Source organism: Anabrus simplex, chromosome 11 (genome assembly GCF_040414725.1).
Source record: "Anabrus simplex isolate iqAnaSimp1 chromosome 11, ASM4041472v1, whole genome shotgun sequence".
Lineage (NCBI taxonomy): Eukaryota > Metazoa > Arthropoda > Insecta > Orthoptera > Tettigoniidae > Anabrus > Anabrus simplex.
In genome coordinates this window covers 104,839,093-104,863,584 of record NC_090275.1, presented here as the reverse complement: position 1 = coordinate 104,863,584, position 24,492 = coordinate 104,839,093, and the positions used below count along the sequence as shown (strand labels likewise).

The following is a 24,492-nucleotide window of genomic DNA, read 5'->3' as shown; positions in this document are numbered from 1 at the left end:
TTGGTTGGTTGGTTGGTTGGTTGGTTGGTTGGTTGGTTGGTTGGTTGGTTGGTTGGTTGGTTGGTTGGTTGGTTGGTTGGTTGGTTGGTTGGTTGGTTGGTTGGTTGGTTGGTTGGTTGGTTGGTTGGTAATGTTTTATTTTACCTGGCAAGATTAAGGACTTCAGGCCTTCTTTTCCATCTAACCAGGCACTCAAATATACATTTATTACATTGTACCACTTTCCAACAATAGTGCCAATACTAATTAAATTAATAGTAATACAAGATTGATGAGTGATAAGATTAAATTAAGATGAAATAAATTAAATATTATAAAGGGATAAATTCTTTAAACTAATATCCTGCATGTAAAAGAGAGGTGGTATATAAAATTTAATAAAATTTGAAACACAAATCAGGTAAGAATTTTAGACTAATCTTCTACCAGGGCATCCATCATAATAGAATGCTTGTGAGTAGCAGCATCAAGTTTACAGATGATCCTTAATGGTGCATGAAATGCCTCCACAGTGCTTCCCTGAAAGTGCGATTAGCGCTTAACCCTCTGATATTTTCGGGAAGGAGGTTCCACTCACGGCAGGCAATTAGCGTGAATGATTTATAGTAGATGGCAGATCTATGGGTAGGTAAAGCAAGGATGGAATTATTAGTGGATCTGGTGTTAAGACTGTGACTAGAAGATAAGTATTTCAAATATGAAGTAAGGTACAATGGCTGTGAAGAGTGAAGGATTGTATGGAGATCGCATGGGCTATGCACTGTGCGACGAATTTCTAGTCGGGGCCAAGATAGGTGGTTATATGAAGGAGTTACATGGTCATAGTGCCGTAGGTTACAGACGTATCTCACACATGCATTTTGACCACGTTGTAATCTGCTCAATAACTTGCACCAAGCGTCTCTATAAACCACGTCACAATAGTCGAAATGAGGGAAAATCAGAGCTTGTACCAGTATTTTTTAAGTTTTTCAGGAAATAAGTACTTATACTCGCGCAGCATGTGCAATGCAGAGAATATTTTCTGGATGATGTTCCTAACATGCGTTTTCCGTGACATGTCATCATCGAAAGTAACGCCTAGGACTTTTATTGTTGACGTGAATGGTATGTTAGTATTACACAACATTATAGATGGAATCTCTGATCGATTGACCTTCGCGAGTAGTTTCGGGTATCCAAGGATGATGGCCTCCGGTTTTGCTGGGTTTAATGTAAGACCACATCTCAAAGACCAAGAAGAAAACGATGTTAGATACTGATTGATTTTGTCTATGGCCGAAAATATTAAATCTGGAGATATCTGGAGGTAAATTTGTACGTCATCAGCGTAAATATGGTATTTGCAGTGTGTTAGGTTTTGGGAGACATCGTTAATGTAAATAGAAAATAGAAGGGGTCCTAACACCGACCCTTGGGCACACCACACTAGATGACCGTCAAGTTGATTTGTCTATCCTACCTGTAACACACTGCCGACGGCCATGCAGGTAGGAATGCAACGAAAGGAGGGCACTGTCCGAGAAATGGGTTCGAGAGCAAAATGTCAATGTCAACAAAGTCAAAAGATTTATTCAAGTCGAGAAGTATTAAAACTGTCACTTCCTTGTTGTCCATATCTTCTCGAATGTCTTCTGTGACCTTCAGTGATGCCGTTGTAGTACTGCCTGCTTGACGAAAACCAGACTGTAGAAAGTACGCAGATGGTTCAGAAGGGGAAGCTACTTTTTTTAGACGACGTCTAATGCTGTCTACAAGGGAAGAGTTAAATATGTTAATTAGTGCAGATAATATCACATCCAGAATATTTTTATCATCTCTATCCCTATACTGTCATTTCCTTTCGCCGTTAATGTTATACGATTTATAGCAAACCTGACTTGTGAGTGGGTTGCTGGACGGAAGTATAAGTTTTCTCTATCTGTTCGCGTCTTCGCATAATTCCCGACAAAATCTTCCTGTTACAGGTCTGCATTTAATGTGCAGTTAGATTAAAAATAGTCGTTCAGTTTTCCAAGGGTATATTTATTTCTTCCTCGTCTCGTCCTTTGATAATGCTAAAGCTCTTTGTGGATTTCCACAACAGAGCTGTTGAAACATTTGGTTGAATTAAACTGTGAGCGTGTCGTAATTTCGCGTTTCTAATCTGTTTGGTCGTAGCGTTTCTCAGTCTCTTACAGTTAAGTACATTGTCAGGAGTGCAATATTTTCTGGCTCGTCTATAAGCAGCATCGCGTTCCGCCATAAGTGCTCTAATCTCATCTGAGAGCCACACACTTCTCGTACTTCATCGACTTCGCTAGCGGACCCATAATCTCCGTCGCAACAACTCCAGATCTTTTGCTCGACCAGGTGGCCTTCATTTATACCCGCAACCTAGCCGACCTCAATACAACATATAGGCTGGCACCTAGTTGGAGGTCAACCTTCCCAACACCACCGTGCATACCTGTCTTATTAGTGGTGTTGATCCCGCTCTCACCGATACCGACATCTATCACCAACTCCGCTCAACCGGCGCCCCCATCTACGATGCCTGCAGGCTGTTGGACAGCACTACTGGATTACGGTCATCACAGGTTCTTCTGTATACCCCCAGAGTGGACGATGTAGTCCGTCTCCTCGACACCGGCGTTACTATCTACCAACGCTTCTACCAAGTTGAGCCTACTTCTCTGAACATCACCGCCCAACTCAACGCAGATCCTGATACCCTGCTCGCCGAAGTTGATTCTCAACCCGGGACGTTGCAACAATAATCAATGCCCCCTTTTTCCACTTCCCTTACGACTACCACTACCACCACCATTATGTTTTCAGCCTCTACCCCTTCCCATATTCCCCCCACTACTGTAACAGCCTGCCATCCTTCGTCAATAATGACATCATTCCTCCCTCTTACTTTAATTCCCGCACAACCTATTCCCCAGCAACTCCCTACAAACGTCTTGGATTCCCCCGAAGCAGCACCGCCATCACCACCATCTTCACACGATGACGCCGCAGCAACTGCCGAAATATGTCATGCCACGGCACTGCAACCGCGTTTTGTAAAAGTTTATTCTTATCAATTCTTCGTAGATATCGACATCTTCTTTATAGATTGTTATGTTTTCAGCATTCATTCTGCAAACCTATGTGATTTTACTAAACTCCGCCACAATCCTCTATTTGTAACTAGTTCTGTGGCCTCGTTGAGTTATATACCTCCTATTGTTAAATCATCAGAAATGGAGTCTAACCATCGTCATCTTGGTCTCCTTTTACCTTTCTTACCTTCCATAACAGAGTCCATTATTCTCCTACATAACCCATCCTCCTCCATTCCCCTCACATCACCCCACCACCGAAGCCGGCTGATGCTTACAGCTTCATTCATCGAGTTCATTCCTAACTTAGTCTTTATCTCCTCATTCCAAGTACTCTCCTGCCATTGTTTCCACCTGTTTGTACCAGCGATCATTCTCGCTGCTTTCATGTCTGTTACTTCTAACACGTGAAGCAATCCTGACTTTACGTCTGATCTTAGAAGATCGAATCAAGAAGGACAAGCCCACGTACATGGCATTCGTAGATCTAGAAAAGGCATTCGATAATGTTGATTGGACCAAGCTATTTATGATTCTGAAGACGGTAGGGATCAGATACCGAGAACGAAGAATTGTCTACAATCTGTACAAAAATCAGTCTGCAGTGATAAGAATCGAGGGCTTTGAAAAAGAAGCAGCAATCCAGAAAGGAGTGAGGCAAGGCTGCAGTTTGTCCCCTCTCCTTTTCAATGTTTACATAGAACAGGCAGTAAAGGAAATCAAAGAGAAATTTGGAAAGGGAATCATAGTCCAAGGAGAGGAAATCAAAACCTTGAGATTTGCCGATGATATTGTTATTTTATCTGAGACTGCAGGACATCTCGAGAAGTTGCTGAATGGTATGGATGAAGTCTTGGGTAAGGAGTACAAGATGAAAATAAATAAGTCCAAAACAAAAGTAATGGAGTGCAGTCGAACGAAGGCAGGTGATGCAGGAAATATTAGATTAGGAAATGAAGTCTTAAAGGAAGTAGATGAATATTGTTACTTAGGTAGTAAAATAACTAACGATGGCAGAAGTAAGGAGGACATAAAATGCAGATTAGCACAAGAAAGGAAGAGCTTTCTTAAGAAAAGAAATTTGCTCACTTCAAACATTGATATCGGAATTAGAAAGATGTTTCTGAAGACTTTTGTGTGGAGCGTGGCATTGTATGGAAGTGAAACATGGACGATAACTAGCTCAGAAAGAAAGAGAATAGAAGCTTTTGAAATGTGGTGTTACAGAAGAATGCTGAAGGTGAGATGGATAGATCGAATCACGAATGAAGAGATACTGAATCGAATTGGCGAGAGGAGATCGATTTGGCTAAATTTGACGAGAAGAAGAGATAGAATGATAGGACACATCTTAAGACACCCAGGACTTGTTCAGTTGGTTTTTGAAGGAAGTGTAGGTGGTAAGAACGGTAGGGGTAGACCAAGGTATGAATATGACAAGCAGATTAGAGCAGATGTAGGATGCAATAGTTACGTAGAAATGAAAAGGTTAGCACAGGATAGGCTGGCATGGAGGGCTGCATCAAACCAGTCTATGGACTGATGACTCAAACAACAACAACAACTTATAACGTATGAATAAGATATCATGAGTCCACCAAGCTATCACTCCCGTACAGCATAGTTGGTCTGAAAACAGACCGATGTAAAACTAGTTTCGTCCATCAGCTGACTTCCTTCTTACAGAACACTGTTGATCGCAACTGCGAGCTCACTGCATTAGCTTTACTGCACCTTGATTCGATCTCACTTACTATATTACCATCGTGGGAGAACACACACAACCTAAATACTTGAAATTATCCACCTCTTCCAGCTTCGTATTCCCAACCTGACATTCATTTCTCTTAGGTTTCTTACCTAACGGCATCAATCTAATCTTCGAGAGGCTAATTTTCATATCATACACATTGCACATATTTTCAAGTTCCAAGATATTCGACTGCAGGCTTTCAGCTCAATCTGCCATTTAGACCAAGTTGTTTGCATACGCCAGACTGCTTACCACATTTCCACCTAACTGAATCCCTCCCTGCCAATTTATACCTTTCAGTAGATCATCATCATAATCGCCATCATCTTCTTAGCGTTTGTCCTGAATGGAGTAGGGTCCGCTGTTTTGCAAGCCAATCTCCACTTGGTTCTATTAAGATGAACAAAGCGCATGTCTTATTGAAGGCGATCAAGCCAGCGTTTGTTGGGCCGACAACGTGGTCTAATTCCAGATGGCGAGATGCGAAGTGCCGTCTGAACAGTGGCGTATGCTGAGTCCAAGACGTCGGCTACCACTAGACTTAGGTTAACCCTTTGCGATGGTTGGTTTAGTGAAGGACAAGCCGTTTAAGCGTTTTGAGCTGCAACGAAGAACAGTTGCCTTATGGATAATATAGGATAAACAGGGGCATTATTACCCATACTACATAGCCTTAAAAGTAAAAGAGAAAAGGTTGCATATAACCGGCCATTAACAAAAGGGCAAGGAGGCAAAACTCCAACACTCCTTATATAAATTACTAAAAACATAAGAGGGCTTATGGCCCAAAGACACAAAGGTTAATCCCATACTACAAGAGGGTGACTGAAGGAGGAACCTTTAAAGTCAAGACGGGATTTACAAAATTTAGAGTCTGAAAACTTAGGCACCCAATTGCAAGGATGAATGAGAGACGGCAGAGAGTCACCACTCTTCTTTGCCTTACATTACATATTTTCTGGTAGGGAATGGAAACAGAGTCCTCAAACTTCGCCGAAAATCCTGCATTTAAACCACCAGTTTACAAAATTACATTAAAAGGAAACGGCTAAAACCTTCCCCTCAAACTACGCGCAGGCTCTGTCACATGTTTCGGAAAATTCTGCCATTACCTTGAATCGCTAGATATTCTTCAAGCAGGCCGCGCCCCTGCCTCCTAGGGCTCCGTCAAGTCACACTCCCAGGCAATTGAGCAATTCAGACAAGACGGCCCTACAGTACCCTGCTTATGTAGTTCTTCCCGATTAAATTGAACCACGCTTTGCTGATAGGCTGGATTCCTGTCCACAACCCTGGTTTTGATTGGCTAGAGGACATATTTACAAGCTTCTGATATTTAGATTACAGTAGAGGAGGAACCAGCTAAAGTGTTGACAACTTCGCACATTTTTTAAGAAAAAAAAAACAGTCTTCAGATTAAGGTTACCAATAACAAAAATGAAATTTCCTAAATTCGAGGTTTGTTTTTGGTGCGTGAGAGTGAGCTAGCAAATCGATGTTAGAGCCATCTAACTGCATAAGGTGAAATTCTTTGGAAGTTTATAAGTTCAAGTCCGTTGGCATAGATGGCCGTAGAGAAGGCGCGTAGTTTAAATAGCCGGGAAACCACTGGTATTATTATTATTATTATTATTATTATTATTATTATTATTATTATTATTATTATTATTATTATTATTATTATTATTATTATTATTATTATTATTATTATTATCTTCATACACACTAAACACATCACACTACCATCCACTACAGAAACACGTAATACTGATGACGTCCCACCACACAACGTTGGCGTAAGGAAGGATTTTCAGCCGTAAAACTAGACCTAACTACGGTACGGGATGACTAATGAAAATTTAGTAATAGGACAAGAATAATAGCAATAATAATGTTACTTTCCCCCTGCGGGCGGGACCGGTAGAATACACTCACGGTATCTCTAGCCTATCGTAGAAGGAGACTAAAAGGGGTCCCAGAGGCTTTCGTTTTTGTAGCATTTTTGAGCATGACATTGCTTCCAGTTATTTCATATTTCTTATCCGACCTCCCTTGGTCAAATGTTGTTCTTTTTCTGCTCCGACGGTGTTAGGTTTCCGAGGCCTGGGGAGTCTTTCATTTTCAGGCCCTTGATGTTGCAAGTACATTTCTTTGGACAATACATTCATTCTAAGAATTGTTGGAAATTTTCAAAATTTTTGCTTAGGATGGTTGCCCAGTTATACTTCCCCTTGAGTCAATAGAAACTTGATAAACTGCATTCCCGCAGACCATTTACAAATGAAACGCACCAATTACAGGATGATGTACATGAAATACAGGCATTAGTGTAAGTAACCACCAAACACACACCTTTCTCCTCCTCATCATCATCAAATGCTTTCATTCCCCGCCCTGAAGGGGTGGGGCGGGCCACCTTGAGTGTTACGCCCTCTCTCTGGCCAAGAGATGTGGGCGGGTTGGGGAGATGTGCGGGAAGAGCGAGTTGGATAATGGATGTGAAAAATGAAGGAGATGGAAGGGGAATTTGTGGCTATTGGGCTAAGTTTTATTGAATTTCGTAATTGATTACAATATTGTTTAGACAAGGTAAATAATTAAATATTTAGAAGTAGATAAAGACATTCAACATCAGTATATTGTTCCAGGAGTAACTTGTTTCCTCTCTTTTTCTGTTTTTCCTTATAATCTTACGCCTGATATATATGACAAATATTACAGTATAGGTAATTGCGTGGTTCTGAGTGCACTTATTTTATGCCTGATGTGGTTGTCCTTAGTGCGTGGCAATGTAACATGAAAATATATGATGTTACTGGATATGGGTCTGAGGCTGAAAATACAATGAAAAGGGTTCTACAAGAGTTTCTAAAGATGTAAAGTTGAAATGTGTATTTGAACCGGAATGTGTTGTGAGGAAGCGTAAATTGAACGTCTGATTTGCTTCAGCCTGGAGATGGTTGAGAACTAGCGATCTATTTTATGGGTGGATATAGAGCAATGGAATTGTTACAAATCTGTCCAGATCTTCAATTGTAGGATGGGGAAATAGCGAACGATTTGGCGTGGTTGGTGGGTCGATAGTGCGAACGGGGGCTATGAATTCAGGGTGGTTAGGGAGAGGCGCGGGACGGCCTCTACATCGGCGAGAATAAACTGCATGGTTGTCACCGCAGGTGTGACACCGGGGGGTTTGAAGGGTGTTGGGGCACTTGTTGGTGAAGTGATGTTGGGGGCAATGCCCGCAGATGGGAGGATTTGCTTTGCACTATGCAGTTGTGTGTTGATTATAACGAAGACATTTTTCACATCTGAGAGACTGTGGAGGTGGAGCGCGGGACGGCTCGACTTTGTGATGACGATGGATTGAGACACCACTGGCAAGTAGTCTGTCCACGTCGGCACATGTTAGTAGGATGATCCGCACCATGAATGTTGGCCCCGTCGCATTCCTGATGAGGAAGGCCCGCAGAGCTGGTATTCCCTCCGCGTTGAGCTCGGCGACAATCGTTTCTTCTGCGAGTGAAGGATCAACACCACGGATGACACAGCTTAGCTGATGATAACGGGGTGGTGGAAGTGGGTGTTGCATGGGTGGTGGTGGAAGGGGTTGAAAAGAGGCGTTTGATCAGAAGGGGGTTGGTCCTATTTGGATGGCAAGTTGATTAGCTGCAGTGTCTCCGTTGATGTTGAAGATTCCTTTTGATGTCTTCCGGATATCGGAGACGTCTTCTCGGCGCAGGTAGTAATTGAGAAGCATGGAGAAAATGGTTTGGAATAACTGAAGTTCTGAGGAAGGATTGGAGAGGAGAAATGCATGTGTTCCAGAGGGGGTTGGCTGGAGAAAACGAAGGTGGGTGGTGGGTCGTCTAGTGCCGGTTATGGAGGAATATTCGAACCGGACGCTGGTGGTGGTAGTGATGGGGGTAGTAGTGGTAGACGGCGGAGAGTGCTGTACTCGGTATCCATGGGAGGAGATGTTTCATCTGCTGTGGTCAAATGTGGTGCTGGCGCTGGTGCTGAATCCACTGCCAGGCGACGTGGTGCTCTTTCTTCTCTGTGGGCTGGTCGAGTGACCCCTCTCGTAGATGGTGCTCGTGAGGTGTAGGGATGATGAGCTGATGTCACAGGTAGAAAACGGGCTTCATAATTCGGAGCTGCATGGCTGGACATCAGTGCTGTGTGAAAAGTAACGGCGGCGGTGTCTGCGGAGAATTGTCCGAAGGTGGCAATAGAGGTAGTTGTGGTGCTTGTAGTAGCAGTAGTACTGGCAGGAAAATATGGGCTGTATGGGTACATGGTTGTTGACTCAAGTCGCAAGCGAGATGTAAAGAATGCCAGAGAATGCAAATCGACGCTGGAATACAAGCTGATTCACCTGTAGTGCGATGAAGCACGTCCCGAGGTGAGACCGCTCTGATTTGCTTTCGTCCACCGGGCTAGTCCACAATTTTCAAGAGGCAATAAACCTCCGTGGCTGCTTGAAGTGTTGCAAACAGTCGGACGGCGAAGGATCTTGTGACACTTTCCTTGAAATACAGTACCGGTATACTGGTGATTCAAATTTTGCACAATGAATGATGATACAATTACATAGATGATAATAGTTTGTATGTAGATACGATAATAAGCCTTTGAGCTTTTTTTTCACAGAGAACTTTGCTCTGCGTCTTCAAAAAATAATCTCGTCTGTTCACGAGTAAGACCTCTAAAAATGAATGGAGGTTTGAATGACTTGAACTTAAGAATGTTTTACCGTTGTCTATAGTAAGTGGTATTCTCGTTCGCTACTACCTTAGGTGACTCCCTGTGCGCAGTGCAAAGCATCTCGTGATGAGGAGAATACGAATTTGGAAAAAATCGGAAAGAAATAATAATAGTGAAAGGACACCTATATAAATCCTTAATGGCTGTCGACCACGTAGTGGCGAAGAGTGTCCCTGTTGAAATACGTATTTCTACAGCTTCCCGTATAATCCCAGACCTATAGTGTTTAGTGTGGGTAAGAGGTCGACATCGGGTCGGCGGATGCACGGTGAGTCTGGGCCTACAAGTGATCACGGCTGGTACGTGATCCAACAGCTCTGCACTCTGAACGGCCAACCGAGCAGAGGAGGGATGGCCACGGCTCTACGGGAGACGGAGAGGGGCTGGTCCCCACCTTCGGCTGTTTTGAAAATTGTTTTCCGTGGTTTTCCATTCTCCAGCACTAAGGTGAATGCCGAGACAGTTCCTAGTATAGGCAACGAACGCCTACCCCCTCACTTTCTCCAAGCATCTCCTGGTCTGAGGGACGGCGTCATTGTCTACGAGGCTCACCTGCCCCTACAAGGAAGGAATGAAAACATGTTAGTAGTAGTCGAACAACTCGGAACGCGACATAGATAGGGCGTGCTCAGCAATTGCTGATTTGTTTGGCTGATTGAGACGGATATTACGTTGGTGTTCCTTGATACGAGTACCGTGCCAATAGAACCAATCAATCAATACTGATCTGCATTTAGGGCAGTCGCTCAGCTGCCAGATTCCCTACCTGTTGTTTTCCTAGCCTTTTCTTAAATGATTTCAATTATATTGGAAATTTATTGAACATCTCCCTTGGTAAGTTATTCCAATCCCTAACTCCCCTTCCTATAAATGAATATTTACCCCAATTAGTCCTCTTGAATTCCAACATTACCTTCATATTGTGATCTTTCCTACTTTTAAAGACGCCACTCATACTTAATCGTCTACGAATGTCATTCCACGCCATTTCTCCGCTGACAGCTCGTCTTCTTTCTCCCAGTTCTTCCCAGCCCAAACTTTGCAACATTTTTGTAACGCTACTCTTTTGTCGGAAATCACCCAAAACAAATCGAGCTGCTTTTCTTTGGATTTTGTCCAGTTCTTGAATCAAGTAATCCTGGTGAGGGTCCCATACACTGGAACCATACTCTAGTTGGGGTCTTACCAGAGACTTATATGCCCTCTCCTTTACATCCTTACTACAACCCCTAAACACCCTCATAACCATGTGCAGAGATCTGTGTCCTTTATTTACAATCCCATTTATGTGATCACCCCAATGAAGATCTTTCCTTATATTAACACCTAGATACTTACAATGATTCCCAAGAGGAACTTTCACCCAATCAACGCAGTAATTAAAACTCAGAGGACTTTTCCTATTTGTGAAACTCACAACTTGACTTTTAACCCCATTTATCAACATGCCATTGCCTGCTGTCCATCTCACAATATTATCGAGGTCATGTTGCAGTTGCTCACACTCTTGTAACTTATTTATTACTCTATACAGAATAACATCATCCGCAAAAACTTTACCTCTGATTCCACTTCTTTATTAATATAATTGATATATATAAGAAAACATAAAGGTCCAATAATACTGTCATGTGGAATTCCCTTCTTAATTATTACAGGGTCAATTATGCTTCGCCTACTCTAATTCTCTGATATCTATTTTCTAGAAATATAGCAGCCCATTCAGTCGCTCTTTATTCTAGTCCAATTGCACTAATTTTTGCCAGTAGTCTCCCATGATCCATCCTATCAAATGCTTTAGACAGGTGAATCGCGATACAGTCAATTTGACCTCCTGAATCCAAGATATCTGCTATATCTTGCTGGAATCCTACAAGTTGAGATTCAGTGGAATAACCTTTCCTAAAACCAAATACAGTAGAGACAATACGCGACACTCACGGATTTTGCCTTGCTAAAATGGGAGACAATTCGACAGTGGCGCTTCTAGTGACTTGACCTGAACAAATCGCGCTAAATTCAAATATCAATGGAAATGTATATACGGAAATGGATAAATAAATTACGTCTAGAAAGAAAGTGGTATTGAGATATTAACTTCAAAGTTGCTAAAGCAATTCTGGATAAATGAATGAAGAATTATTTAAAAGGTTATTATTCAAAGACTGAAATGGGCTGCTGTGAAATGGCTTGATCTTTCATTTATGCATTACTTTTTTAGCTTTAGCATTCCTGCCTGAACTTTTATAGTTGGATTTGTCTTTTTTCTCATTTAAAAAACATTGTATGATAACATTAAGACATTTGTCAATAAAAATATCGGCACATTCCTTACACACATGATGAAATGAATTAACATTTAAAAGCTGGACAATTTTCCTCTTAACATGAAGCCTACTAACAGAAAGAAAAATCTATAAAATTTTGGCTTTAATCTGAGAAGAGGGATAAAAGAAATAAAAGTATGAAAATGTTGTCGATAGTGATGCTTTGAGGAATATTTACGTACAATTAGAGTAAAAATGTAACATACCCTTGGCTGTTTAGTCGAGGATTTTTAAAGTCGCTGGCCTGGAAATGATCTGAACAGATCTTATAATTCTTATATAAGCGTAACGTCCCTTCTTTCTTGTACACCTTATCCAAATCACTTCTGTGACATTTCAAAACCCACAGATCACACCTACAACAACACATCGGTATTGAAGGTTAACTGCTGCACTATACAATAAAATATGCGTATTACATTTTATGCAAGTTAAAATATGGGTCGAGCAGGTCAGAAGATTATGAAGTATTACAAAAAATCTCTGTCACTGGAAGAATATATATGCAAACACAATATTACTTACATGTTCTTGTCACGAGGGAACCTGAAGAACGACCGCGCATTTTTCTCTACTTCGTAATTGCTGCAGCCAAACACAGCACATACCTTTCCCTTCATGTTGAGAGGAGATATCAAGGAATGACACACGCTACTATTTAATTATGTCAACTCACTGAAAACGCATAAATAACACCAAAAACTTCACACAAAAATACACGTGCTCTTATGAGAGAATCAGTACCGTTCAGGTCTATCCGCTAGAGTGAGCTCCAATAGCTGTCCCTCGATATCTCGCTCAGTGTCGCGTATTGTCTCTACTGTATTTGCTAAAACCGAACTGCCTTCTATCGAACCAGTTGTTAAAAAATAAGGAAACAAGATCTTGCACGGAGAAACTTTATTTTACAGGCAGGTAAAATAATACATAGACTAGCACATATTGCTATTAAACATACTCACTATTCTTATCAAAGCTCTTGTTTCTCTACTTCAAGACATCGATGTTGGTTAAGACAGAAATCTGCTTCCTGTTTCTGAAGCAACGTCATGACGTTCATCCCCGTGCTTCATCAACGATCCAAGGAGACGGTCGCCGCTCAGCCCAGCTCGACAAGTTTGGCCTTTTCTAGGTGAGATAAAGAGAATAGAGCTGTGTTAGTACGTGTCATATTCTTGGGGGGGGGGAGGGTGCCGTGAGGCTCCGCCCCGCCTCACAGCCCGTGGTGACCTACCTGTTTGGACAAATGACCGACAAGCGAGTACTAACGCAGGAACATAGCCTAGTACAAGAGTACAGAATAACTTGAGGTGCAAAGGCTAGTCTTATGCCAGCTACTTCCACCCCTCCGTAAAGGAGAAGTTATGAGAAACCTCCCTAAACCCACCAGGCAATCCCATATCTCCTTTCGGCACTGGTTACCCTGTCGCGGTCATACCAAGACATCCCCAGCGCTAGACCACTGCCGCTCAAGAGCCACTGTCACCCCCGGTCCATGGCCGCCTGCAAGGCTTTCAAGGTAGAAAACGGAGAATAAAATAAAATAAAATAAATTTTGTCGCGCGGTCGAGAGAGAATAAATAAATAAAAAGTAGTCTTGCAAACGACCATGTGGATGGCCAGTAATGCGAAAGCTCTTCCCAAAGGAGCTACTTCGCATACCCCCTTCAAATTAGGATATTACTGCAGCCACAACTTATAACATTAAGCACGGACCGCATAGAGAATGTGGTGCCGCACCATTGTTGTCACAGCGCTTGTGGTGGTGCTGAATATTGTTTTAAGAGGACGTACAACTGAGCAATCATCGTCCGATAACACTAATCAGAGAGGGGGGGGGGGGGAGTAGAGGGGATCCGACAATTAGAAAAATGAAGGTATCGGCCAAAGAAAGACAAAGTCCACTACGGGCATGAAAATGAAAGACTCTCTAGGCCTCGTGACCTAATACTGTACCGTCGGGGTCTGAAATGAACAAGAGTTGATCAACTGAGGTCGGGTAGAACAGATGAAAGTGAAGAGCCTGGCAGAAGCAATGCCAGGGTCCACCTACAGACCCCGTGCTCGCCACCCCGGATCAATTTTCCAAATCAACCCCTTCATACTGTTAATTCCCCTGGCTTGGAGACTGGGTATTTATGACGTTTTCGCCATTCATTTTATCTTCATTAGGACACCACCAACCCTACACAGATGCCATGCACCATTGTTATTTATTATTATTATTATTATTATTATTATTATTATTATTAGTAGTAGTAGTAGTAGTAGTAGTAGTAGTAGTAGTAGTGAAAATGAAAACCTACAACCTGTTTTCCAGTCATTGACCGGGTCAGGGATGGAATGAATGAAGCAGATAGGCTATAGGCTATTAGTACGATGGGGTCGCCACTCCCAAAGTGATTTATTAATGAATGATAGAGGCTATGAAATGAGAATGGAGAGTGTTGCTGGAATGAAGGGTGACAGGGAAAACCGGAGTACCCGGAGAAAAACCTGCCCCGCCTCCGCTTTGTCCAGCACAAATCTCACATGGAGTGACCGGGATTTGAACCACGGTATCCAGCGGTTAGAGGCCGACGCGCTGCCGTCTGAGCCACGGAGGCTTTGAGTAGTAGTAGTATTGTTATTAAATGCAAATGCTGAATTTTACAGCGGTCGTACTCATCGTTCACTGGTGTATTAGCTTTCTCGGGAGATCAATGGTGGTGTCTGACCCATGATCACGCGTTCGATTCCAACCAACAAAAGAGAACGTGGAAGACTGCATTTCATGTTAGGAGTTGTACCTATAAAAATAAAACTATATTGTTCCTATAACAGCAGCCCTGCAGTGTCTTCCTAGAAGGATGTAGAAGGAAACGGGAGAGAAATACCAGCACTGTGTTATCTATATGATTACGTCGGAAGTACGAGATGAGGAAGTATATACGATGATGAGTAACGCATGGTTGATAGTAGTGGCGATCTGACGGGCCGAAGTCTAGCACACCTATCCTCCCCGGTCCCCGCTCCTAACCGATATACAGCCAGGGTTGCCACCTCTAGTACTTTAGTCATGATCATTTCTAGTACATTAGTTCTTTTTATGGAAATCTAGTACCTTTTACGGGGGTAGAGTATAAACTCTTCTAGTGCAGCAAAAGAACAAGAAAGAAATTGATAAGAAGCTTCAGAGCTATGTTGAAGTTTGTAAACAGATTTTTTGGAAGGTGGATTTTCGGATCCTGTTTTAAGAAATCTGTCCATGGCGAACCTGGAAAATTACTAATGAGGTGGCAGTTTCATCAGTATAATCCCATTAGCTATATATTTCCCGGCTGTAATTACAGAAAGTGTTAATGAAATTAGATGGGAAATAGCGGTAAGCGAAGTCCACAGAAACTTAAAAGATTTTCAGCCTGGTGTGAAAATGGAAAACCACGGAAAAACATCTTCAGGGCTGCTGACAATGGGGTTCGAACCCACTATCTTCCGGATGCAAGCTCACAGGTGCGCGCCTCTAACCGCACAGCCAAGTCGCCCGGTGTTTTTGAAATTAAAAATCCTGTAGGCGACTACACCTTTCCAAATTTAACGAATTTTGTGAAGGCAGTGTTCTGTTTACTACATTCTTCTGCTGCAACAGAACGGGAGTTTTTTTTTTTTTTTTCTGCTGTTACTACCAATAAGACCAAGTTGAGAAACAAACTCCAATCCTGTATGATGAATGGGCTCCTTCTGACAAATGAGAAACTAAAACATACGTAATTTTCACATTTCAAAACAGTTTATTGCTTTGGCATTGTTTTCCAAGGATTAAGAGAAGAGTAAAATATGAAAACCGGTAAGTTCTGTTCTCATTTAATAAATGTGTATTTTTGATAAGTATACTTTGATTTATATAACTTACTGCCTTTATGAATAACCCTATTCCATTGTTAATAAATATTTATTTACCTTTTACCATAATCTAGTAACTTTTTAGGGGAAGATTTAGTACGAAAATATTTTTCCCGGTGGCAACCCTGTATACAATAGCAAGCCGCTATGGGCGAGTCAAGGAGAGAGGGACGAGAATCTGGGCTGCGAGTCCAGTCTCTGATGCTTAGCTCTCAGAAATATGTGCGACGTTTTTTCTCACTGCTTTCAAGTTTTGAAAATGGAACAATGTGACAGATGCTTACATTATAATGTGCTTTAAACTTCCATCATTCTCAATTGAGGTTTGGTCTTCACCGATAGCCTTGGTAGCCCTCACTATACGCCACTGCGTCTGAACAATAGATGTAGCCTACCTTTCCTAGGCCTACGCATTACGTAGCCATGTCACCGAAGTTGGGTCCCACGCATCTTGTCTACGGTCGGGGCAACTCCCATGATTTTCCGGATTTCTATGTCGGTGGCATGATCTAGCCGGATCAGGCCGAGTGCCCAGCGAAGCGTGCGCATCTCCATGGCATGAAGTGCTTGTTCGTGCTTGACTCTTGCTGACCACAGCATTCAGACTTCAGAGCCATTGAGAGCGAATGGGTGAACAACAGTCCTGTAAACCTTCGACTTCAGGTGGATTTGTATCTTTTGTTTCGGAAGGCGGAAGCTGGAAAAGCAACGAAAATTTGTGCGAATGTTGCCAATCATATGACAGAAATATGATCGAATCAAACATTCCGAACTACCGGTACGAAAATTACACGTTTTGACGTTGTTGCCATTTTGTGACATTATTATCATGTGCCGTGTTATAACCGTTCCATTTTATTGAATAAATGAATCCAATCAAAAAAATTGATTTTGGATAGTACTAAATAAGCCCTTATACCGCCGAAAATTAAGTCCTTAAGATCTATTCGTCCCGTTAAAACCTTAATTTAGCGGAGAAACCATTTACCACCAGTTACATTGGCAGTACTGGCTGAAATGCGAGAAGAATGGAGTTTAAGATGTGCTATTGGCATAACTGTAGATTGGCCAAAGATAAGCGCTGCAAAGGACATTGATAGTAGAGATGGGTACGATGTTCCTTTTCTGAAACAGCTCCAGCTGTTCCTGTTCCGGAAAAATACTGTGCTCCAAATAACAGTTCCAAAATAACAAACAATAGCTTAAGAAGTTGGGGAATTAGAAAATATCAGGAAACCTAATGTATGCTAATAGTGCTAAAGTAAGAATAAACGATTCTTCTGCCTTTTACACTCTATTAAAACAGTTTATAAAAATAACTACATTTATAAATAATTATTACTGAGCATGTGGCTGTGCGGTGTGAGTCACGTAGCTATGAGCTTACATTCGGGAGATAGTGGGTTCGAACCCCACTGTCGGCAGCCCTGAAGATGGCTTTCTGTTGTTTCCCATTTTCACACCAGGCAATTGCTGGGGCTATACCTCAATTAAAGTCACGATCGCTTTCTTCCCATTCCTATCCCATCGTCACCATAACTATCCATGTCGGAGCGACGTAAAGCCCATTGTATAAAAATAAATAATGAACATAATTGTTTAGAGATCTTTTAACACCTCTTCTTTACGAATTGTAGTGGGCAGCACAACACAAAAAACCGTACAAACCACGGTAAAGAAAGAAGAGATAATCCACCTGATACATTATAGAATCGAAATAATCGCCCTCCTCAGGGGCACCAACTGGGGGGGGGGCGGGGGCAGGGGCAAGGCAAGGCGGGGGCAAGGCGTTCCCCCCAACTGATCCTAAGGGGGCCAGAGTGCCATATTGCCCCCCCCCCCCAAGCAAATTTTCCTCCTAGATGTTAAGTCCCCTTAAAACGGAGTCCCGAGTCAAGAATTACAGTGTAACAAGATTTAAAAAGAAAATCTCAAGTCGGTTTCTCTCAGATCTGCTGCGGGATGGGTTGAACGGCGCTGGCGGGGTTATATGTATGTAAAGAGTCCGGTGAGTTCTCGCTAAGGAGTTTGGGAAGAGAGAAAATTGACGGGTGACTGGAGACATTTCTACATAACGTGAAATGGACAATACACAGCAATACGTAGTACATTTATTCAGAAAAATAATGCATTTATGAAGTAAGTTCTGCTTTTTTATTTGTGATTGTTTTTTATAGCTTCGTACATACGACATACCTTCAAAATATTTATTTATGAATCAAGTTCTATTTTTCTGTTTACCTGTGAAAATTATTGAAAACTCCGTACATAAGATTCGTTCAAAAATGTATTTGAGAAACAAGTTCTATTATTGTTCTATTTTTTTCTGTTTGTTAGTTAGTTACTTGCTTTACGGCGCACCGACACAGATAGGTATTATGACGACGATGAGATAGCAAAGGGCTAAGACTGGGAGGGAAGGGGCCGTGGCCATAATTAAGGTACAGTCCCAACATTTGCCTGATGTGAAAATGGGAAACCACGGAAAACCATCTTCAGGGCTGCCGACAGTGGGGTTCGAACCCACTATCTCCCGGATGCAAGCTCACAGCTGCACGCCCCTAACCGCACGGCCAACTGGCCTGGTGTTTGTTAATAGGAATGTTTGCATTAGTCGTTGTTCATCATTTCACATGCACCCAATAATTATCCCCTGTGGGTGGGGGCGGTAGAATAACACCCATGGTATACCCTGCCTGTCGTAAGAGGCGACTAAAAGGGGCCTAGGGGCTATTAACTTTGGAATGTAGACTGACGACCACGAGGCCCTGAGCTGAGTCCTGACATTGCTTCCACTTACTTGTGCCGGACTCCTCACTTTCATCTATCCTATCCGACCCCCCTTGGTCAACTCTTGTTCTTTTCCGACCCCGACGGTGTTAGGTTCAAAGGCCTAGAGAGTCTTCCATTTTCACGCCCTCCGTGGCCCTTGTCATCCTTTGGCCGATACCTTCATTTTTCGAAGTGCCGGGTTCCTTCCAGGTTTTTCTCTCTGATTAGTGTTATATAGAGAGGATGGTTGCCCAGTTGTACTTCCTCTTAAAACAATATTCACCACCATCACCCCCAATAATTTACCCCAAGTCATCTGGCCCACCTAATCAATTCATACGAGCAATAATTCTTTTATGAGTTGTTTGGCTGTAAGCGGGGGTTGAGTTAAAACTCAAAATTAAAATTGTCAACCATCAGGCGGACTTTCTGATTTTATTGGGTTTTGATTGCATTTATTGATTTTATTGTACGTATTATAGGTAAGGGCAGAGGCGTAACTTTAGGGCCTGCAATGCAGGGGGGCCTGGGCCTTTAAGGGGTCCCGCAGACTCTTGTAGTAGTAGTAATGATAATACTGTAATAATAATAATAATAATAATAATAATAATAATAATAATAATAATAATAATAATAATAAATCTAGCTTAATGTCACTCTACACGAGAATGATCAGGGCAGTTTTGTAGAATCAGTCTAAGTAGTTTGTTTTACAATTTGTACATACAGGAGTTAGAGCCTCCATAGCTCAGGCGGCAGCGCGTCGTCCTCTCACCGCTGGGTTCCGTTGTTCAAATCCCGGTCACTCCGTGTGAGATTTGTGCTGGACAACGTGGAGGCGGGACAGGTTTTTCTCCGGGAACTCCGGTTTTCCCTGTCATCTTTCATTCCAGCAACATTCCAGGAGTGCGACAGGCTTCGGCAGCTGGCACAGTTCCTATCCTCGCCCTGGAGAGGGTCGTCATTATTTCATGTCTGACCCGGTCAAATGAATGGAAACAGGCTGTGGATTTTAATTTTCATGTACAGGAGTTGCCATCTACCAGTAGTTGTTATAGCACAGCTGTAAACAATGCTTGGCCTTGGTGTCTCCCGCAACACCGCGACACACTCCTCGCAAAAGACGTGCATCAAATTGTTTAAAAATAACTACAGCCATGAAAATGGATACCAAAATATTTTATTTAGAAAATGATATTTTCGAGGTGTGTAATGCATCTAAGATCGTATTATGCACACATTTTGCTTAACATTTAGTTTTATCACTCACTTATTCGACATCAATGTATAACGCTAATAAGAAGAAATAACACTCAGTCAATTGTTTCGAAAGAGCTCTCTTTGCGCGAAGGCTTATCTGTTGTGCTTTTCGATATTTTACCAACTTTATTTGGAAATGTTTTGATTTAATTTTGTTCGTATACTTCTCTGTTTTGTACTCGAATAAATTATCATATCTGAAACTTTCGTAGTTACTGTAAAATGAAACCAATTTTAAGTACGAACATCTAAGTGGTGAATGGTTCACCAACTTAGTCCTTAAACCACGGAGGCAGCCAAATAAAACACATTAATTTTTTAATCTCACAATAGTGAATAGGCCTAATCCCTTTATTTATATAATTTGACAATACATTAGCTTTATATATTTATTGATATATACACACTGAAGAAAATGGAAATTGCAGCACCCAGAAGGAGTAGTACTACATTGCTGGAATTGAACATGCAGGACGAGTGTTCCGTTGTGCTTCGATGATTACACTTTCAGGTGCCTCTAACTGCAAGTTTGGACAACAATCAATACCGTATGTGGCCACCACGAGCTGCAATACGTTGATGAATTCGTCGAGGCATGGAGTCAATAAGGCCCTGGATCGCTTCCTGAGGAATTGTGGCCCATGCTTGCTGCACTGCACGGGACAGTTGTTCCAGAGTTGTGGGTGGCTGAGGACGGTTGACCAGTTGTCGACCCATCATGTCCCACACATGCTCAATAGGACTGAGGTCCGGAGATCTGGCGGGCCATTCTAAGGTTGTGATGTCGTGGAGAGCTTCTCTGGAGATGCGTGCAGTGTTAACCCGGGCAATGTCCTGCTGAAACATCCCATTAGCAATGTTCGCCATCATAGGGACAACCACTGGATTGAGTACCCTATCAACGTACTATCGAGCAGTCATAGTGCCCTGAACAAGCACTAATTGTGGTTTCACATTAAAGCCAGTAGCTTCCCAGACCATAATGCTTGGTGTTAGCCCTGTGTGCCTCTCAACAATAAGATCTGGATGGCCCCTCTCCCCGGTACGTCGGCGCACACGATTCCGGCGATCACTGCGGGCAAGACAGAAGCGCGATTCATCACTAAAGACGACCCTATGCCATTCGTCAACCCACGTCGATCTTTCTCGACACCAGGCCAGCCTTACACGTCGCTGTTGTGGGGTCAATGGAAAACATTCTGCAGGGACACGGGCTCGTAAGCCAGCTGCACGCAGGCGATTACCAACTGTTTGTTGTGTAACGTGGGGGTGCCACAGCTGCTCGAATTTGCGCTGCTGTTGCATGGGGTTCCATCCGGGCCATCCGAATGATGCGGCGATCCTCTCTCACAGTTGTCTGTCGCGCTGGGCCTGTGCCAGGTCTACGAGTGTGGGTACCTTCATTTGACCACTGATGCCATACACGTTGTACCGTAGATGCCTGTCGGCCGACACGTGCAGCGACAGTCCTTAGCGATAACCCAGCCTCACACAGCCCAATTATCCGAGCACTCTCAAATGGCGACAGTTGTTGATAGCGTGCTCTTCTCTGTCGTCGAGGCATGTTTGACGGGGAACACTTCACTGCACAGACTGCAAGTCAACTACGCTACACCAGAGTCCCTATACTGGAGTTGATTCCTCCGCGACCAATCACATTGGGAGGCCTGTAGCAACAATCCAATGGATCTGAAACTTTGATCGTTTACTTACCTACATAGTATCGTTCCATATCTTGGAAATCAACACAAACGACCAATGCCTTCATGGTGTTGCAATTTCCATTTTCTTAAGTGTATTATCTATATATTATCTATCAGCTGTAATTAAATTTATATTAGTTATTCTTAGGTTTTACATATTATTTGATAGACGCCCGAATTTTTATATTGGTAGGCGGGCCCGCATCACATTCTTGGTCAGGGTGCCCATATGGTATCTAACAATCGCCAACGAATTTTTTAGTACAGAGTTCGCATGCGACGAGAATTAATATGAACACAGATTAATAAAATCGTTGCCAAGCATACTTACCGTGGAATCACTGTCGAATTGCAGACAAAGATGCGCGCTCTTATAATTTCATATCTCCCACATTCCCTCCCTTCCTTCAACCCTTGGCGTTTTGTTGCTTTTCATTGCAGCCATTCACTAGTTCCAAAGAGCAACGGAAACACTGTAGAGAAATAGCACTCAGGAAACCCGCAGTCGAAACAATCCGTCAACCATAGAGTTATTAAATAATGTATTATTTACTAACTCTATGGAGCATACGAGATTACCAACGACCTAGAAAGAAGTAGTAGAAGAATATTGGCCTCAAAAGCGACTTTCAACCTAATTAGGTCGTGTTACGTAATTTAGAACGTGTTGAAGAGATGTTAAGTACAGAACAAAAACGGTCAACCAGACACCAGTGGGATCCGAACCCACAACCTAACAACTTAACATCTCTTCAACACGACCAAATAGGTTGAAAGTCGCTTTCGATTACAATATTGGCCTATTCATAATGTCAGCTTGTTATTTCGGAACAGAATGTTACGGTCGTACCGTTCATTTAAAGAGCAGTTCCGAATCCGGAACGGTTCCAGAATGACTGTTGTGTTATTTTCTGCTCATCTCTAGTTGACAGACACTCAGAGAGTAATTTAATGTTGGCAATGGTACTTTCTGTACGGAGAAGTACCTATCTTTGTACAGATATTTTTATGTCAGGGATACTACTAGCTCCGGAGAGTCTGAGAAAGAGTTGGCAAAGGTGCATATTTTGTTGCACGTGGCATACATTTTCTTTCCTTTTATCGTCCTGGTCCTAATTTGCGATTGATTTCAGATCTGAGAAAAGCTCCGGTGCCGCCTTATACTGTTCGCTTTCTTTGTGGACGTCAGCTGTTCGTAATGGAGAAAAGGTACCTAACCTCACTTTCTTTCGTATACGTTTACGTTAAAGCTTCGTTCGTAAGGCATTATAAATTCTGCTCATACAGGCGAACGTGATATGATAATGTATTACACGAGCTAGATAATTTTCCTCGTATATCGTCAGATTATAGAACCCATTTTTTTCTTTTCCGAGAAAACTAGCCCCGAATGGTAACTGAGTAAATCAGTAAATCTGGGATGGAGTGGGTTATATCATTGGTAATTTTCTTCACCTGTGTAGGAGATATGGCAATTTTCCCATTAATCGAATGTATCACCTGACATAGGCCTAAGTGTTGTGCTGGAAAATGATTCTCGTGCAAAAGTCATCATTATAGTACACGTATTGTCTTATATTTACTTCGTCTGGCGAATGTTACCGCTCCTGTTACGGTGGTTTTCTCTTTAACAGATTGTTTGTAGAATACGGTTCTTGACATGTGAGGAGTTACTTAGAACATATGTTTGATAATTCTGATAAATTTGTCACTGTAAACACATTTCTTCAGAATGGAACTTTGAAAGGTGGCACTTCCATACCCTGTGTGCACATTTAGGAAAGAGGAAAAGCATATAAAAATGATGTTTAGTGACCTGAAATAGCAGAAAGGTTCTGCCTTTATACTTGCCAAAGTCCTTCCATCCTGCCTCAAGAAGTATTCTTACTCGTATAGAAGAATTCAACCTGAGGCTATTTAAATCAGCAAATTCAACCATTTTCTATGTTATATGGGCTAGCCAAGTTACCTAAAATCTCTGATTGAGCTTGCATTGTGTCCAACCACAGGGCTGCCACATTTGGTAAAAATGGTCTAACCAGTCCAGTCCAAATCAGTGGTTTTGTCACGGGATACTAGAGGCATGTACGCCACTTTGCAGCATAATCTGGGGGCTTGGAAGCTTAATCGAAAAAAATGCAGTAGAATTTTGTTATATTGACACTTAGGGTATTCGTGTGGTACCAACATATTACTCCTATGCAAGTGTCTTTCAGCCTTGCTTAAAACAATAGACATATATATATGAGTCTACCATGCATGTAATGTCATTTTAAAGCTCAGTTTGGATTAAGATTTTCTAAGAACCAAATTGTTATAAGAATGTCTATTGTCACTTGATAGTTCATAAGCTCAGACAAATTCCTTACTCTCCCCTTCTGTTGTTGAACTTGGGAAATTGCTGCAGGTGAACTCCCCACCTCATTGTGAACCTTGCATTCACACATTCTAACATCACAGTCAACATTTTAATGCCGTAGGATGATCAGAGAAACAAAAATTTTAACTTCAGAAGAAAACATTTAAATTACATTGAAAATTGAAGAAAGCTGACCTGTGTCATTAGTTTAGTCTGGTTAATTCTGGAGTCCAAATTATTTGTGAATTATTACATGAAGCAGTGACATTGTGACTCAAATTATGAACGTAAAATATAGGCCTAATTTAGAAACTATGCATTGGGCCAGGAGGAGTAGACAGACAAAAGTTTCTCTGTATTATTCTTAAAAGAAGCAGCTTGGCGAGTGCTGTAGACAGGGGTGTACCCTAGGTGGGATTACTGGGGGTTAAAACTTCCCCCCACCCCTCTCCCCATGGAAGTTGTACAAAATGAAACAAACAGAAACCAACAATAATTAAATGAGTCGACTTAAAGGGTTGGCAACATTGTAAAACCAACAGATCTCTTGAATCTATTTTCTAAGAAGCCTTGAAAGTTT

The 24,492-nt window shown here is 42.1% G+C and overlaps 1 protein-coding gene across 1 annotated transcript in view; it reads left to right on the top strand.

Annotated features, from left to right (window-relative positions):
- Window positions 1-22,519: 22,519 nt before the first annotated feature.
- The window catches only part of LOC136883531 (myb-like protein X), a 114,341-nt gene continuing 112,368 nt past the window's right edge, over window positions 22,520-24,492 (top strand). Inside the window, exons 1-2 of the mRNA XM_067155898.2 lie at window positions 22,520-22,611; window positions 22,687-22,762. Of these exons, the coding sequence (XP_067011999.2) occupies window positions 22,752-22,762 (11 nt within the window). The 5' untranslated portion in view covers window positions 22,520-22,611; window positions 22,687-22,751. The remainder of the gene's footprint in view (window positions 22,612-22,686; window positions 22,763-24,492) is intronic.